The sequence below is a fragment of the Equus asinus genome, chromosome 21 (assembly GCF_041296235.1).
Source record: "Equus asinus isolate D_3611 breed Donkey chromosome 21, EquAss-T2T_v2, whole genome shotgun sequence".
NCBI classification, from domain to species: domain Eukaryota; kingdom Metazoa; phylum Chordata; class Mammalia; order Perissodactyla; family Equidae; genus Equus; species Equus asinus.
The window spans coordinates 52,179,512-52,195,257 of NC_091810.1; the positions used below are offsets into that span (position 1 = coordinate 52,179,512).

Genomic DNA, 15,746 nt, shown 5'->3' on the forward strand with positions numbered 1-15,746 from the left:
TTTTTTTTTTTTTTGCATATGATGCATTCTGTTTTGCCGTTTGTTTTTTTCAACCAACCATATATCGCTCCTGGTACTTTGATCCTTCATGCTGTGTCTTGGCCAGATTCTTCTCTGGGTGCTCCTGGCACCTCCGTTATCAGCTGTTGATCTTTCCTTGTCTCCACACTTGCGCTTGTCTCCTAACTTACCTCCCTGCATGGTTCTGGAACCTCGACTCCATCCTCTATGTGTTACCAGTCATCTTCCTAATGCACCATGTTGATTGTTTTACTCCCTGCTCTAAACCCTTCAATAGCTCACCCTGCCTTCCAAACAAAGCCCAAGATGCTTTGCCTGAAGTGCATGTCCTATCCCAATCTTCCCACCGCACTCTACTGCCCGCAAATGTTTGTGCCCTCCCTTCTTCCTTTGTACTGGCCATTCCGTTGGCTTAAGGCACCTTCCCCCAAATCCTCTCTAAATTCTGCACCACCTTCAGCACCTTCTCAAAAGCCACTTCCTCCATGAAGTCTTCCTCCCTCAGATTTCAGCTCCCTTCCAGCCCTGGCGTAGCATTGAGTGTTTGCACTGGAGCTGGTTGTTTCTGTCTTACATCCCCTACTAGACGGAAGGTTTCGTAGGGACAAGGATTGTGTTTATCTTACACATTTTAGCATCTTTCACTTAGTCTAAAGCAATGTGTGTGCATTCTGTCTGTGTCACCTAAACGCAGTTGCTGGATGAACAGTGAGACTGGGGTTTGGGAGGCTATGTCCGCACATTTCAGGGCTCTGAGAAGTTTCTATGAGTAGGGCCTTTATTCTTTATGGTGAAAATACCAAATTGCTCTTCTATGCAGTCACTCATGGAAAATTTGGTCATTCTGTGTGACTAGGAAATCAATTCACTGTCAAGAATATTGGGAGCAAGTATGACATGCTATTATGTTGCTTGATAGTACAAATCTGTAAACTAAAATTAAAAGAGTCTTTTCGTCAAGCAAGGAAAGAGCTAGGCACGGCACATTAAGAAGTAATGCAATTGATTTATTGTATTTTGTGAAATATGTTTCATTTGTGTTGATAGTTGGCTGAAGTTAAGTTTTAAAATATAAAGAGTTTTACCCATTTGTAGCCGCATATAGTAACTATCTAACATTCAGATGCATTAAAATGTCTGTAAATCTTCAGAGAATCAAGCAAAGCTCTACTTTTAAGGGTTGATGATTAGTCAACTGCCCAGCCTTTGACCTTTGGTAATGACTTTGGGGTGCATAAATACACTGCCACCTTTGTGTACATATTTTAATGTCTTCAAGTGCTTCAGTGTTGCACTGGAAGTTCAAAGGACTGGCGTAGAGGTCAATGTGATTGACTTAATGTGTTTGCTTCATCTGCCCAGCGCATCTTCTAGAGGCGATTTTCTGCATCTGACCTAAAATGCAGCAGAGAGTTCCTGCTCCCCTGTTGATGGGGATACAGAGCTGGCTCTTTCCAATTTCTCACTAGGAAGGAATGGGAAGTATTTGCACAGGTAGATGGCCACGTACGTGTGGAAAAAGTGGTGGAGGTTCTTCTGGAACCTCTCGCCAACAAATGCGTAGATCACAGGGTTGACACAGCAGTGCGTGTAGGCGATCATCTCTGTCACCAGCAGGGCCATGTCCAGCTGTTTGCTCTGATCACAGCTGGTCCCAAGGAAGGTTGTTTGAAAAGTGGAGAAAAAGAGAACCAGGTTGTAAGGTGCCCAGAAAACGAAAAAGACCACCATGATGACAAAAATGAGCCGGATGGCCTTGTACTTTTTCTTGTTAGGGCATCTCAGCAGTGTTTTAATGATTCCTGAGTAGCAGACAGCCATAATGAGCAAAGGCAGAGCGAGACTCAAGATATTCATTCTCAGAACATGGGTACTCTTCCAGATATTTTCTGCTGTTTCTGGGTAGAAAGGAAGGCAGACATACTGACCAAATTCCTCTTGGAACCCATGGAAGATAAATTCAGGGAGGGCTGCTAGCCCTGCCAGGCCCCAGGTGAAGACACTGGTTATGATGCCAAAAGTGACGGTCCGGGTTCGAAGGGCAAACACAGCGTGGACGATGGCCAGATACCGGTCTAGTGTCAACAGGATGATGAAAAAGATCTCGCTGTACAAGCCCGTGTAACAAAGCCCAATGAGGAACTTACACATGTGATGGCCAAAAACCCACTCATCCCGCCAAACATAGTGAATCCAGAATGGCAGAGTGAAAAGAAAGAGCAAGTCAGAAATTGCCAAATTGAACAGGAAGATGTTGGTCATAATCCGGAGCCTCTTGTATTTTGTGAGGATCACCACCACCATCAGATTGCCCAGCAGACCAATCACGACCACCAGAGAATACAGTGGGGGCAGGAACTGGGCCGCCAGCATCTTGATGTTGATTTTTTCACATGGCAGTGACCCATCATAGTCATAAGGTGTGGTTCCTTCAGCCTCACCCACAGTCTCAGTCCCATCTAATGTGGTCGCCATTTTCCTTGTCTCTGTGAAAGAAGAAGAGAAAAACAACCCCACAATTAGGCATGATCAACAAAAACTACGTGTGATAAACAACCTATATATTTAAAGGTTCTTCAGCATGTACTTCAAAAAGTATATCAGAGATGCTACAGGGGAGGTGTCAGGAATGAAAGAGCTGAAGTTTTGAAAGTCAACATGACCCATGATGGGAAAAGAAACAGAAATGTTGGGGATGGTGGTGAAGAATGGGGATATTGGCTTCTGAAAGCATTTGAAGGAGGAAACACAAAACAAAAAAACCCAGGCTGGATAATAATATAATAATTATTATTATTACTGTATCTTTTAAGGCATTTTCCATTTTATGTTTTACATTTTATATATGACTTTCAAAATCATCTTGCCTGTTTAAAAACCAAATGCTTGTAATAATAATAATGGTGATTGTTATTATTACAAATAACTACCCCTCTCCATGGCCCCATAACAATGTGCTGTTCGTCATAATTAATGGGAAATTGAACCTTAAGGAAATTTGGTAATTTACGCAAAATCCTCTGAAAGTAAGTGCAAAAGTTCAGGCTAGATCTTTGGTGTCTATGTCCAATTACCTCATCACTAGATTCAAATGCAGTGATTTTTAAGCTTAACTTTTGAAGACTTAGCTATTATAATTATTATTAACTATTGTAACAATTAGAACTGCAAGCAGCATTAAGCTAGGTTGTTTCCGTTTTCCTGCTCCTGAGAACGCTGAGACAAGATGGTCATGTGCCAACAGTAAACCCTTTAGAGTTTCTCCTTCAAAAAGGAGTTGAGCCGAAGGAGTAGGCCAATGGAATTTCTTATTAAATTTGATATTTTTAGCCCAGGATCCCTAGGGCCAGTGCCTGCTTTTCTTAAGATCACAGACTTGCTGGAGGAGAAGAAAAACAGACAAGGAAGGAGCCCCATGAAGGGCAGTTAATCTCTGCACTGCTTCATTGGATGCAGTCCCCCTGACTTTCTCCTTTCTGTGAGCAGGGGACACGTGTGAGGATATGAATGTACAAGTCAATGGGCATTTCTCAAGGTAAGTCTTCGAAATGCAATAATTGAAGCCATGGCAAGGAATTGTTTTTGCTTCTTAATGGAATACAGAGCCCCCAAAAGTCAGCACCTGGGAGGGTTCTGTGCAAAGTGAGAGTAGAGATGGGAGATGCAGAAACGTCCCAAGCCATCCCTCTCACCAGCTTGGACAAGCCCTTAACTCCGAGCCTTCTTTACTCATCTCCAAAATAAGGGTCATGGTATCACTCAAGGTTGTGGTGAAGATGCAATGAGAGAGTGTATGTCAGGTCATATTTCAAACTCAAAAAATCTGTAAAGCTGGTAGGAAAGAGAAGTGAAAGAAAGACGATGAGAAGCCACTTCACATGAAATTAGGAAAAAAGTAGGGTCTCTGGCTGGAACTTGTTGATCTGTTTTCATGGCTCTGTCCTGGCACACCACCCACTGACGTATTGAGGCTTTTGAGATGGAAAACGGAATTGAGAAACAACTGATTTGCATGATCTTATTAGCATTCTTACTCCTATTGGCATACTCCACAGAAGCTGAGAAAAAATGCCTATCATTTTGTCTGTTATGCATTTACAGTCACAGAGAGTGAGCCTCTAAACCTCAGTGTCTAAAGCCAGGAAGGAGCAGAGCTGCTTGCTCCAGACAGCAAAGGTATCGTAGCCTCTACTTATCACTAATCATTCGTATTTTCTTTCCTTTTCTCCCAGACCGATCTAAAAACAAGTTAAACTTTTTAAAAAATTCACTAAAATTTTGTTCAACTTGAGGATCATGCCTTTAACTCCTGTGTCACTTCCATGAAACCAACATGATCAGTACGACAGAATTGTAGAATCTTTTGAGAGCTCTAGAGCACAAAGCACAGCAAACCATGCAGGTTCTCTAGGGTCAGAAGCCGAGTCCTTGATTACTAGGTACGTGAGGTCAGAGATATGAAAACAGATATGATTCTCATACACATACTGTCTACACAGTCCTAACCAAAATAAATATTTAGGTCTGAAATAGTCAAGAGATTTGAATTAGACTTTTAAAAATGGCTTTTTGTATTTTAGAAAAATGAGATGGTAATAGGAAATAAACAATAAAGGAAAGTAAAAACCATTCCAAATCTCACCTTGAAGTTTACCACTATTAACATTTCTCTATGCAGATATGCAGACATGGGTACAAGTTTTACCAAAAATGGGATTATACTACTTTAGCTAGTTCACTAAAATTACTCATAGTACAACTCAACTTTGCAGTGTAAATGAGGTTTCTTTAGTCTCTGAAACTATTTGGATCTCTGTAGCAGCTTCCCCCCTGCTGGGTAGCAGGAAAAAGGATTCACAAATTTTAGTCCATAGTGGTTCATCTGAATGATGACTTTAGGTTTTACTCATCCTCTTTATGTTGCCAGCTTATAACTTCAGTTTCTTTTCTTCTCTCACTGGTCGTCTCTAAGCTGGCAGTGGAAGTATGGGGGTGGGGCCAGCATGACCAGAGGCACAGGCAGAGTGGAGAGGGGTGCTCTGGTCTCCTATTGGTACTTGATTTATGTGGTTGGTGTCTGCTGAGGTGGGGCGAACTAGTCTGAAACCTGAGCCTTTTGCTGGCATGTGCTGCAATGGTTTGTAGCTAATGGCCTCATGATCCTTTCATTCTCAGTCTTCCCTGGGCATTGGACATCTCCCAGGTGATGGAGTGATGGAGTGTTCCCTCAGCTCTGGCTGCAATGGAGAACCCTCTGTTACTGCCACATCTCCACTAGAGTCCTGGCCCAGGCTGTGCATCTTCTCCTGAACTGGCAGGCACCTAGGCAGACATGCTCCTCCTTGACTCTATGTTCATGTCATGTACAAACCAAGGGATGCTCAAGAGTGTAAACTAGATCTTTTTTCTGCCTGATCACCAACTGAACTTCACCGGCCACTCCATGTGGGTCAGGAGGTGCTTTGAAGAGAGACATCTTCTTGGGGGTCCTCCCAGTTTATCAAACAGCCCCCTGTACCCCCCCAGTTCTGGTCAAAGACTGAATGAGGAGATAGAAACCCACAGGTGTGACTGCTTCCTTCCATGACCATTCTCTCTTTTCTTGCAATTCCTGGAGTCAGAAGGAGAGGAGCCCTCTCCCCCAATTCCTGTCCGGCCAGGTCCAACTAACTATATGCAGGCTCCATTTTCACTGTGTAAGGTGTAATGAATACCTCTCCATGTTAACAAGCACAGTTTTACATTCACCAAGTTTAAATTTTAATGAATGTTGCAAAGTTGAGTTGAGAATAAACATCTAGAATTGGAACCCTTCTTTAGAAAATATATTTAAGTTAGGAATGCCATTTTAATTATCAAAAAACCACTTAGGTGATGACACTCAATGCTGATGAGCTTGCAGCCAATCTGGAGGTCTTATTGCTGATACAATGTAACTTGATTCAATAAGTTTGGAAATTATATATATAGGAAGAACCATCAAGATACACATGGCTTTGATTCAATAGTTCTACTCCTAGGAATTTACCCTAAGGGGAAAAAGTTGACCAAACCAAAACACAATGTGCACGAAGATGTTCATTACAGCATCATTTTCATAATAGAAAGAAACAAAGAAATGTGGGAATAGTCTAAATGTTTGATACATGAAAGGTATTTTGAATAAATTGTAGTCCATTTATACAAGAAATGATTATGTAGTCGTTGAAACTAGTTTTGGAGACGAGATAGAATCACAGGCAAATGTTTATGAAAAATGAAGAGAATGTAATGTGTATAAATTAAGATTGCAACCGCATGAAACTATATGTACATATAAAAGGCAATAAGCACGTAATTAAGATAACTGTGGCAGGAAAGAGGATTATAATTTTTAAAGTTGTCAAATTAAAATGTTTTTAATATTCCTTTATCAATTAAATTGTAGTTGAAAGCAAGTGCTTTTAAGCAGGGACTGCTGGAAGATTTGGCGAATACATTTTCTTAAGGTAATTGGGTTGGAAACCTAGGTAAATCACAAGTTGAAGGGTTTACTCATGAGAACTTGAAACCACAAACTGAGATCTAAGAAACTTGAGGTGGAGGCCACACTAGGGAAAGCATTTGAATTTTGTTTTGAAGTTTAGAAACGTTGGTAGCTTGAGTCTCTTCTTTGATCTTGGGTGGGGCTAACGTCCAACTACTAGACCGGGGAAGGGAGATTTTTCTTACAGTCTTGGGACCTGCCCGGGCGGGGGCTCAGCCAGCCTCCACGGGAACACTGAGAAGGCCCTTCAGATGACCATGGCATGCACTTCCATGCAGACATGGGGACAGCAGCTCCCAGGATGCCTCCAAATTATCCAGTGTGTGATACGACCACACCCACATTTTCTCTTCTCCTTGCTACTCTACAAATCGTAGTGTTTTTGGCAAATTCTGAGGTTGGAGGATAAATACAAGGCCCCTGCTCTTCTCTTGCTGGGCCCCAGACCTTCAGCCTGTGTGGCTTGGCACTGTGCTTAGACATCCCTGAGGGAACACGAGAAGGGCACTTCCAGGAGTTTCCAATAATTCAAACCTCCCTGTCTTTGAAGAAATGGAGACTATTTCCCTGCACCCTCAAATGCCTCCCCAAATGTAAGCCAGAGCCCTTCCTAATGAGCGTCAACTCAGAGAGGCTTCTTAAACTCCAAAGACACCCCAAAGAAAACCAGTGCACTGTGACTCCAACTCCTTGGTCCTGAGCGGTAGTCCACACAGTGCCTCTGAAGGGAAGAAATATGCATTTTCACCATGAATCAAATAATGCATGATATGGTCAAAAACTTTCTTTGTATGATGTATTTTGTTTCTTTATCGTCCTCAACCATCTGGGAAGGGACAACATACAGAAAAGAAAATAGTCTCTGAGGTCAGAAAGTTTACATTCTTTACACATAATCACTGTGAGATGAGTCAACAATAATTTGGTCTTCCTTGGGTCGTCCTCACAACTTTGCAAGGTAGGTGTTTACATCCTCATTTTATAGATGAGTAAACAGGGGCTTGGCAAGGCTCGGTCACTTGCCTGAGGCTATTCTGCTAGTTCACAGCAGGGCTGGGACTCGATCCTGTGTCCTTGGGCTCCAAAGCCCACACTCTTACTGCCTGACGGTTCCATTTAGTAAGAGCCTCCACATCCCAAGGTTACATAAATGTTTATACATATTTTAAATCTTTGTGGCTCAATTTTTATACATATAAATCTATGTTTAACTTAGTTTGATAGATGGCATGAAGTGCATTTCCGTTTTACTTCTCTTTTGAAATGGTTGGCCAATTTAAAAACACCATATGGTAAACCACCACCCTCTCCTCCTTGGGCTTGAGACATCGCCTCGTCATATATTCTTTAGTATTCCTGATTCTGTTTGTGTACTTTACATTCCACTCCATTGACCTCCTATTTCTGTGCCAGAAACACTTGTTTAACTTTTATAGATTTATTAGATTGTTTATATAGATTATCTGATTATGCCACTCCCTTTCATTATTTATTTTCACATATGTCTTACCTGTTAGAGCCATTTGTCCTATTAGACAGACTGTAGGATCACTTGGTCAATTACTTACAGAAACATAATTTAGAGTGGGATTATATTACATTTGTAAATAAACTTAGGAAGAATTGGTAACTTTATAATATCAAGTTTTTATATCTTGGAACTTGATATGTTTACTTACTCTACTTTCTGGAGTTCTTTTAGTTACTAGTCTTGCACATTTCTTATTGCTTTTACCTACCTTTGTATTTTTTTATCTACCTATATATATCTGAGGTTACTGTGAATGAGATATTTTTCCCTAATAAATTTTCTGACCAGTTATTGGTATTCAGGAAAGAAAATTATTTTATATTTTTTAAGCTGGTCATCTTACTATTTTTTTTTTTTTTTTTTAAGATTGGCCCTGAGCTAACATCTGTTGCCAATCTTTTTTCTTTTCTTCTTCTTCTCCCCACAGCCCCTCAGTACATAGTTGTATATTTTAGTTGTGGGTCCTTCTAGTTGTGGCATGTGGGATGCCACCTCAGCATGACTTGATGAGTGGTACCATATCCGCGCCCAGGGTCTGAACCGCGAAACCCTTGGCTGCCTAAGAGGAACGCAGAAACTTAACCACTCAGCCATGAGGCCGGCCCCATCTTACTGTTTTGTAAAAATAAATTCCTTTAGGACTTCTAGGTAGATAACTGTTTTGTGTGTGTGTGAGGAAGATTGGCCCTGAGCTAACATCTGCTGCCAATCTTCCTCTTTTTGCTTGAGGAAAATTGTTGCTCAGCTAACATCTGTGTCAATCTTCCTCTATTTTGTATGTGCAATGCTGCCGCAGCATGGCTTGATGAGCAGTGCCTGATGAGTCTGTCCCTGGGACCCTAACCTGCAAAGCCTCAGCTGCCTCAGCAGAGCGTGGGAAATTAACCACTACACCACAGGGCCGCCTCCTAGATAATCCTATTATCTGTGAAACAGTGATAAGATTAGAACTTCCTTTCTTGTATTCCTCATTTGTTTTTCCTGCCCTACTGCTTTGGCTGGAACTGCCACAGTGATGTTAAACAGCAGTGGTATCTGTACTTTTGTCTGGTTCCTGATTTTAATAGGACGCCCCCCTGACTTTTCAAAGGCCCCAAAGCACAGACTAATTAATAGGCCCTTCATTGTTCTTTAAGACAGTCCTAATTTTAATAAAAGCTCTTAAGAATTTGAATCTTCAAGAATGAATGGCAATTCAAAAATTAAATCATTGGGTATAAGCCTGAAAAAATAAAAAGAGGAAGTTTTCTGAATACTATTTATCTTTAAGGGATAATAAAATTAATATTTTTTGAGTAGATGCTTGTTTGATGTTCCCCTCTAGAAACTTACTTCATATGATTTATCACAGTGGCAGTGTGAAGTAGATATTTTTATTATTCTGATTCTACGGCTAAAAAAACTGAGCTCAGAGCAATTCCATAACTTATGATTACACAGATGGCAAACGGCTAAGTTAGAACTTGAATCCAGGTGTTCTGGACTCAAAGAAACCTAGACATTCTCTGGAGCCTCACCTGCCTGTCAGCATCAGCCCACTGGATGCGGACCTGTGGTCTGATGGCAAACACCTTTCTCAATTTCAGCACCATTTCCTCACTGTGGACATCTACTCTACGTAGTAGTCATGACACCCAGTAATAACAGTGCCATAGCATGTGATCCATCTATGGCAGCCAAAGCCAGAGATAGTCTGAGTTAACCATTTGCAATATTTCTCAAACTAGTCTGAATGTTTTTAGAAGTAAATGTCAATAAGCTCTTGTCAGACAGGAGAAAAAAGATACTATTAATTTAAAATCCATTTTATTCTAAAACTTTGCTAAAGTGGAAAACCACTATGCCTAATAATGAACAGTGCTGATCCTTGACAATAACGAGAATTTGGTTAAGATCAGGCATGAGTGACAGAAGACCACATGCTAAATGGTATCCCAGATTAGTAAGATCACTAATCTGGGGTGTGTGTGTGCATGTGTGTGTGTGTGTTTAATTAAGTGCTTAGTCTTTTTGAGGGGATCAGCCCCTCAGGTGAACTTGATAAATCATCCAACGAGTATAGAGAAGAGAGCAGATATGAAGTCACTGCTCACCACTCCCAATCTACCTGCCCATCTGGCAGAGCCCTGTCTGAAGGTGACTCCCAGTGGTGATCATTCCTACAGCACTGGTGTTAAGATCATGTCCCATGCCCAAGGCCCTAGGTACTTTTGGCTTCATTGGTATCTGGTGCCAGGGAATCTGTAGCCATAAGACTTTTCTTTCTTATGTATCCCTGGTCCTCCTCAGTGTAGGATAATAATTTAATTCCTAGGTCTGAAGAAATGACTGTGCGACCTAGAGCAAATAGCTTAGCATCTCTGCCTCAGAATCCTGACGTGTAACGTGCTGATGAGAAGAGTTACTGCCTCATGGGGTTCTTCAGTCATTCATTCAACAATCACTTATTAGCACCTATGACAGGCAGGCACTGCTCCAGGGACACAGGCATGTCAGCGAACAGAATAGACCAACATTCCTGACTTCATGGAGGTTCATGGAGTTGGGGCCACAGATAACAAATAGCTAAAAACTACACTGTCTCAATGGCCATGAGTGCTACAGAGAAAGATAAGATAGGAGATGGGGAAAGGGAGTAGGGTGGGGTTGGACAGGTGCAATTTTAAATTGGAGGGGGGTCAACAAAGAGCCCTCTGAGGTGACATTTGAGAAAAGACTTGAGAGAAGTGAGGGAATGAGTCAGACAGGTATCTGAGGGATGAGAGTTCCAGGCAAAGAAACAGCAAGTGAAAATATCCTAAGATGGGAGAGTTGCTAGACGTGTACTTAGAAGAGAAAGAAGGCCAGTGTGGCCAGAAGATGAGTGAGGGGCGAGTATCAGGAGAAGGTGTTGGAGAGGTATGGGGTAGAGGTGGGCAGGGGTCCAGTGTAGCCATGCAGCCACTGAAGAATTTTGGCTTTTCTCTGAATGGGATGGGAACCATTGGAGAGTTTTCATTAAAGGCGTGACATGATCCAACTTATATTTTATAAGGATTGTTTTGGCTGCCATGTGGAGAATAGACTGCGGAAGGAAACTTAGAAAAAACAGACCAGTAAAGAAGCTAATGTGATAATCCAGGCAAGATATGATACTGGATTGGACATGGTGGTAGGAGTAAAAAGGGTGAGAAGTGGATGGAATCTGTATAAATGCAGAAGCAGCACTATAGGATTTATTGAGTGACAGGATGTAGGTGAGAAATAGTCAAGGGTAACCCTAAGAATTTTGACCTGAGCAACTGGAAGGATGGAGTTGTCATTAACTGAGTTGAAGAAGGCTGAGGGAAAATAAGCCTGGTTTGGGGCATGTCAAGTCTGAGACGCCTCTATGCCATCCAAGTGGAGAGGACCAGTAGGTGGTTGGATATAAAGCTCCAGGGGAGAACTCTTGGCTGAAGATATAAAGTTGACATTTGTCATCACATAGATGGTATTTAAAGCCATGACATTGATAAGAGCACCAGAAAAGGAAGTGTAGATAGTAAGGACTGTGTCCTCAGGTATGCCAAATTTTTTAGATCCTGTCCAAGATAGTACAAGACGACCTTGGAGGAGGAAGTATCTTTTCTGCCTAAAGAGATGTTTTTATGTTTCCACAAATAACCAGTGGGCTACAGAGCCCACTACCCATGGTTATAGAAAAACCTATCAAATGATTAGTAGCCAAAATTTGTTTTAACAAGGCGTTTCAGCCTTCATTAAATTCTTTAGTTACAGTAAATGAGGAGTTTGAATTTCTACAAATGGATTTGGATCACAACCAAATTAAATAACCTGATGGGAAACCAGGATTATATTAATCCATTTATTTACTGACCTGTCCAATGGAGCGACATGAGAGGTCGAATTACCTTTCACGAAGAGGACAAGTAGGTAGTAAATGGGTGGATAGAGAGGTAGAATTCCAGGCAAATTAAAGACAATCAGGAATAAAGGAGAGTTCTACTAGGCACTTAATTTTGACCACCTTAGGATCCTGTGAAATGATCATTTCCCGTAATCTATATACAACACATCTATTAATTTAATCTAAGTTTATATGCAGCAGGGGTTTCTTTTAAAACCCCATCACACACTGACTCTATGGTTAACTAGAGTTACAGATTAGCATGTGATGGGGTTTTAAAGTGGTCTGAGACTATAACCAAAGCACTGTGCTAGGTCCCAGGCAAGACATTTAATGTGAACATTGCCCAAGTGAAATGCAGTTGAGAGGAAACCTCATCCAACAAAGATACTTTGAAGGAACCCGAGGTACCCACCCTGGAGAAGAGATGTGTGGGTAGGAGAGACAGCAAGATATTGGCTGTGTAGATGAGAATCAGAATCATGTTTGACTCCCAGGGTCATCCCCCAGAACCAGCAGGAGGTAGTTCAAAGAGGCAAATTCAACCACAACATAAGAAAGAGCTTGAGCAGGATTATCCAAAATTATGGGTGCCTCGTGAGGCCCTGAGCAAGGTGTGATGAGGAATTCAAGCTGAGGCTGCCTGGCTGCCCCTCGGGGACATTGCAGGAGGGGATTTCCACAGTGAGAGGAAGGTTGACTACAGCAGTCGTTCTCAGTCTGGCTGCACTCGGGACTCACTGGAGAGCTTTTGAAATCCCAACGCCAGGCCATTCCCCTGAACAATTAAATTAGAATCTCTCGAGGTGGGACCCAGTCCTTAGTGACTCTTAAAGCTCCCCCAGTGATTCCCATGTGCAGCCTAGGTTGACAGCTCCTGGACTAGGTGACATGAAGTCCCTCCTAAATTTTATGAATCTGTTTTCTATCTCCAAGTTACATACCTTCCAACTTCCTTAAGCTTAGTTGAGAAGAAAAGGGGAAATTTAGGGGTAGAATGAAGAATATCCTCAGTTGCAAGTGGCAGGCAGTCCCCATGTTAGTGCAGGACTGGTGCCCAGTACGCTACCGGCAAGTGATAGCTGCTTCATAAATACTTCTTAGATGGATGGAAGGATGGAGCAGAATAATTTGTACTCTGCTTTTCACCGTTAGACTATACACTTGAAACATTATGTTCTATCTCAGGTACCACAGTTTAAGAGGGTTAGTGTCAACCTGGAGTACAGGACAGGCTAGGATGATAAAGCTCCAGAAACATCAGCCACAGTTGGAAGAACTTTGAATGTTTTGTATGAAAAATGAAAAGTCTTCAGATTTATTTTAGTTCCTTTTTTTTTTTGGCCACTATTTGTACATCCTTGGTTATCTAATCTTTTTTTATTAAAGGATTGGATTAGGCAATGTTTTAGTCCCTTTGAGACAGAAAAGTCTATGATACGCTAACTTTTTCTGTAAAAGAGGGAGTAGACCCTCCAGAGAGCAGAAATTTGATGACATTGGGGGAAAGAGCTTGCTGAGAACACCCAAACTGTGCAGGAACAGAATGGGCTGCCTGGTGAGCCAGTGAGCTCCCTCCCTGGAAACGCACAGGAACCTCCCGAAGCTGAAATCATGAATAAATACAATCTTTTTCCCAGCTGCCGACATATCCCAGCATCGCTATGTTAGGGCGGCACACGACCTCCACAGCTGCTAATCATTATGATTAGTTACTAGAGCAAAAGTTGCACCCCATTCTGGGAGTGTGGGTGATGCATTTTAAGTGGCTTGGTTTCATCCACCTGTCAAGTGATTTTGGATATTTTTACGACTTCCTTGTCCAAAGATTAGACTTACTCTTTATATTTCAATAGGGGTGTTTCAAATGTAGCTGATTTTTAGTATCTGTATGCAGGCTGATATGTTATTTACTCGAAAGAGATGATCGTGAAGTATACGTTTTCATAGGGAAGGTACGCCCACGCAGTCAAAATAACACGGTTAGGGGGTGTTCAATGTGACCAGAGGGCTCAGCTTCCTGGCCCCTGCTACTTCCACCTCCACCTGTGCCATAGAAAGAGAAACACTGCTTCTTTTTCAGGTACCATGTTTGTTATAATTGATATCACACTTGTATATCATTTTGTATTATGATATTTTAAATTTTATATCCTGCACCTGCTTCCATATAGTTAAAAATTATTTGAAAATGTAATTTGTAATGACTCCAATATATTGTATAGGTATTCATGGTTATTTAATCATTGTCTTATCATTGTACGATTAAGTTGTTCCCAATTTGCACTTTTATTAAATAATGCTGCAACAAACATCTTTGTCTGCAATTTTTTTATTTCCTTAAAGTAGATTTCCCAAAGCATAATTTCCACCTATAACCATATTTCTTGAAGCATTTTGCCAAGTCGCTTCCAGAAAGTGTGTCACAATCTATTTACTCTTGGCACTAGTAGGTGACAGTGCCAGTCTCAGCAAGCATCCATCAACACAGAGAAGATTTAAAAAAAAAATTAGTTGGTCAATTATATGGGCAAAAGGGAGTCATTGTTGTAACTAATATTTATTTAATTACTGAGGGTTTTTTTTTAACTTTAATTATTAGTCATTTGTATTTCCTTTCCTGCGAATTATCTGTTTGTGCCCTTTACACATTTTCTTCTGCTGGGTATATCTGCTTTTTTCTTATTGAGTCATTCTTCCCCCAGAAGAAGTAACAGCCCGCACCATTCAGTGTAATCATGCCACCTTCTGAAAAGAGCTGCAGATACCCTCCAACTCCTACGGCTTCCATGTGCCAAAGACCCCATATTCCCATCGCCTTCCCTCAAAACACTTGTCAAAGAACAGTTAACTTCCATCCTCAACCAATCCAAGGTTTCCAGAAGATTAGGAAGGCTTTTTATCCCTACCCTCTAATGCAGGTCCAGGGAAAGCAAGCAGTCTACCTTGTGGAGCCAGACAAAAATACACCAAAGCGATCCATCGACTGATTCACCTAATAGCTTGCCGTAGACGAATTTCAATGAAAACTTGAAATATATACGTATATATACAAAAGTAATATACAAATATATCTACACACATATGTAAATTATATTTTCGCTGGCTGTTTCTTACAAGTCAATGTGAATAAACACAAAACTACTAAGCGTAACTCTTTTGCCGTGGTCCTATCCTCAATAGTTGAGAATTTATGAAAACATAGGGAAGGTCATGGGCACAGCTGGTCATGTTGGCTGAAGAGGTGTCAATGGCCAAGTTTGGATGAGTGGAAGAGGCAAGCACATCATCGTATGGATGGGAGAAAGAAAGGGAAAATGGAGGAAAGCAAGAAGAAAAAGGACATATTTTACAATGTGCTCCCCCTCTTTGGCCTCGTTCTACCTACTAAATTGTGGAGGACCTTCCTCTCCTCTGCCTCCTCGACCCAAGGTATTGCTGCCACCTGCCCAGACCCCTCGCTTCGTCTCCCTTTTCCTAGAAACATAACAGTCTACCTGGAAGTCACTTCTAAATAAACAACTTTTGTTGCATTTAGTAAGTTCTTGCCCTGATGGGAACAAAAAGAAAACAAGAGGTACCTGCTAATTTAGCAAAGTCCTTTATGCGTCCAGTGATAGCTTAGGTCTTGCCACTCATGGACCGGAGATACCATCTGATCAGAGACATTAGTAAGGTAGGAAACTACACAGCTTCCTGTTTTAAACAGGCTAGCTTCTCAGGTTTTGCAAGTTTTCAGAAAGATAGCAAGTTTGGTGCAGTTCTTCTTTTCTATGACT

General features: G+C 41.4%; 1 protein-coding gene across 1 annotated transcript; it reads right to left on the minus strand.

Annotated features, from left to right (window-relative positions):
* Nucleotides 1–14: 14 nt before the first annotated feature.
* On the minus strand, nucleotides 15–15,746 carry CCR3 (C-C motif chemokine receptor 3). Its single transcript, XM_014852420.3, has 2 exons — nucleotides 15,549–15,746; nucleotides 15–2,507 (listed from the first exon to the last, which is right to left on the minus strand). Exon 2 carries the CDS (start codon nucleotides 2,494–2,496, stop codon nucleotides 1,417–1,419), a length of 1,080 nt encoding a protein of 359 aa, XP_014707906.1. The 5' UTR covers nucleotides 2,497–2,507; nucleotides 15,549–15,746; the 3' UTR covers nucleotides 15–1,416.

What these genes read in the sequence shown, in the direction of transcription:
- CCR3 (XM_014852420.3), bottom strand. Translation starts at nt 2,496, where the DNA reads ATGGCGACCACATTAGATGGGACTGAGACTGTGGGTGAGGCTGAAGGA.